At 56.8% G+C, this 2,811-nt stretch overlaps 1 protein-coding gene across 1 annotated transcript; it reads right to left on the bottom strand.

The window, feature by feature from the left end:
• Positions 1-17: 17 nt before the first annotated feature.
• Positions 18-1,837, bottom strand: SPRG_18052 (hypothetical protein; the record flags this gene model as incomplete). Its single annotated transcript, XM_012357479.1, has 5 exons — positions 18-98; positions 149-936; positions 985-1,227; positions 1,276-1,473; positions 1,531-1,837. Coding segments are annotated over 5 exons (1,617 nt in total), but the record flags the coding sequence as incomplete, so codon positions are not given.
• Positions 1,838-2,811: the final 974 nt, after the last annotated feature.

The raw sequence follows: 2,811 nt of genomic DNA, 5'->3' as shown, positions 1-2,811 counted from the left end.
CTGGACGTTTTCCATACAGTCGGTCTTGATGGCCTTGAGGTTGCGCCCGACTGGAGGTACATGTTGAGGATGTCCATGCCGCAGTTCTTGGTCGGGTCCTACAGCCATACACAATGAGTACATCGATATAAAAAGCGTGGCTCTCTACCTTGGGGTCGGTGTTGGTCGTGGAGATGATGCTGTGGCCGCCAAACGGGAACTGCAAAAGGAGCTTCTTGTCACCGGCCATGGACGCATTCTGGGCCACGGCATACTTGGGGATCGTCTGGACGTCAATGCCGCCCGAGAGCAAGAGGGCACTCGCGCCGACCGGAATCGCCGCCGTCTTGTTCCAGTACTGGTCATGGGCGTACGCGAACGTTTGCTTTGGCTCGCTAAGCCCTAGGTCGTGGCAGACGGCGTCCAAGTGGCCACGGAATGCGCAAAACTTGAAGAGGTTCAACTTGGTGACGTCGCTGGGCGTCCCGCGCCACGTGATCTTGGTGGCGTCGTCACGGAGGCGCTTGAACGACGGCGACGGCAGCTCCCAGATTTCGTTGAAGACAATGTTGTTGTAGAGAATGTCGTCGCTAACCGACTCGCCCGTCTCGGTGTCGCCCGGCACAATGTCCCCGCGGTCGTCGCTCGTCTCGTCCGCGGGCGAGCCAAGCAGGCCGTTTAGGAAGCGGTCGTGCGTACCAATATCCTTGACGCACTGCGAGAGGCGGTAGAGGATGGCCGGGATCAAGTTGCGCTGGGTGTAGCTGATGATCATGTCGGAAAACATGCTCCCGAGAAAGTCGGACGGGAGGCCCTTGGCCGCGTAGATGGTCTCGGCACACGCCGTGTCATTGGCGTCGAGCTTCTTGTACAAATCAAAAGCAAATTGCTTTGAATTGGGGCCAATCTTGGACGTGCAGACGGGGTCGCGGTCGCAGAGGCCATAGTAGGTTTTTTCTAGTAAAAAATGGTCACAACCCTAGACCTCACATAGGGCAATCGTACCGACAGTGGCCACGTCACGATCCCAGTCGCTGTACGGACTCAACGGGCTCTCGGCCAGCATGCTGTCGAGGACGTAGCCCTTGACGTTCTTGGGTGCGAGGTGCATGAGGCGCTCGACCAAGTACGTGCCGTAGCTCACGCCGTAGACGTAAACATCGTCCTTGGCGAGCAGCGGACTCGAAATGATCGTCGCGAGGTCGGTCGCCGCGCTCGTGACCGAGAAGCCCTTGGGCGCGTCCGCGCCTAATGGTACTGCGTTGATGGCATGTCAATGCTTGAAGGACAAGGTACCGTAGCGATCCTTGAGCTTTTGAAAACAGTTGGAATAGGCAGCAGCAACGGCCGTGTCCTCGGTCATGACGCTCTCGTCGCGCAGCTCGGGGCAGTGGGTTGAAAGCGGCGAGCTGCGGCCAACGCCGCGGTGGTCCATAGTGTAGAGACTCATCGTACCGTTAGCGGCTGCGAATATCTCGACCATCGAGCTTTCCACTACACATCGCCACGCATAAGATTTTCTATACAAGCCATGGATGTCGGTCGATGTACTGGCATCGGACGGCGCGCCGGGGCCGCCTTGCATCAGCCACACGGCTTTGCCGGGCGTCGTCGGGTGGACGGCAGGGATGCGCTTGATGAAAACACTGAGCGTCTTGTCGCTCGTGCAGACGCCTGGGTAGCAAACTGGCACTTGGAGCTCGAGGCACTCGGCCGTGGCGTTGCTATAGCGCGGGTAGTTGTCGACCGCGTACGTCTCATTGCCGACATGCGAGAAGAGCGGGCACTTGTGCCATTCGCTGGCGGCGACAGCGGTGGAGAGCGTAAGCCCCAATGCGAGGTGACTGGGACGAAGCATGTTGGAAAATGAGACGTCGTACTACACGTCGCACACGTCGCAGGAGACGAGAATGTCGAGCTGGCACGTGCAGCAGCGGCAGAGCACCTGACATACTATGACAGCCTGTGCCACAGTACTGGATTTCGGCGCGTCGTAGTATTCATTGGTGGTGGTCCTGTTATCACAATCCTGCACGCGACCCACGGCGGTTTGTCTCGACCCCCGACACGCGTTGACATTTTTGTGCACCCACGTACTGTGCAAGAATCAATGATTCTATGTCGGCACACGCCGCGACCAGATATGCGCCAACTGGAACGTCGAGGCGACGGACTTCCTCGTTACAGTCTACTAGTAGCTTGGTATTGACACCACACTGATCAAAACAAACACATTGCTCCGTTCTACTGGCAATGTGCTAAGGTAGACCAGATGACAATGTCCAGCTCTCGGTCCACGTGTCTCACGCTGTGCATTGTGACTCAATTGACGACACAAGCTCCTTTGCATATGTATTCGGTACAGTGAGCTAGCACAGTGTATCTTTTTGGTTTTGGAGGCGTAGGACGCGTCTAAATGGACGATACAGACTATTGAACGCACAATTCCCTTCTTCAAGTACAAATTGGAGATCAAATGTTGTTGTTGTAGGTTTCATTACGCGAGAATGACAAAATTGTGCTGCTTTATCACGTGAACAATGAAACGTATACAATTGACAACTTAGACCTGGGCGACCGTGGCGTCGTCCGAGGCAGACTCCTCCTTCGCACCATCTTCCTTGGCGTCCTTGACTTCTGACTCGACCGCCGCCGTACTGTCCTTGGCCAGTGCGCGCTGCTGCTTCTTGACGTACAGAGCCATGCCCATGACGGCAAGCACGCACGCGACCAAGCCGCCGGTGAGCGCAATCATCTCGGTGCTGTGCTTGGCGTCTGCCTTGGCGATTTCGCTCTGCACGGCCGCCCGCACACGGCGCTCTTCATCGCCAA

Source organism: Saprolegnia parasitica (assembly GCF_000151545.1).
Source record: "Saprolegnia parasitica CBS 223.65 unplaced genomic scaffold supercont2.943, whole genome shotgun sequence".
Lineage (NCBI taxonomy): Eukaryota > Oomycota > Saprolegniomycetes > Saprolegniales > Saprolegniaceae > Saprolegnia > Saprolegnia parasitica.
Note: the sequence above shows the minus strand (reverse complement) of the source record. Positions and strands in the feature narration are given on the sequence as shown.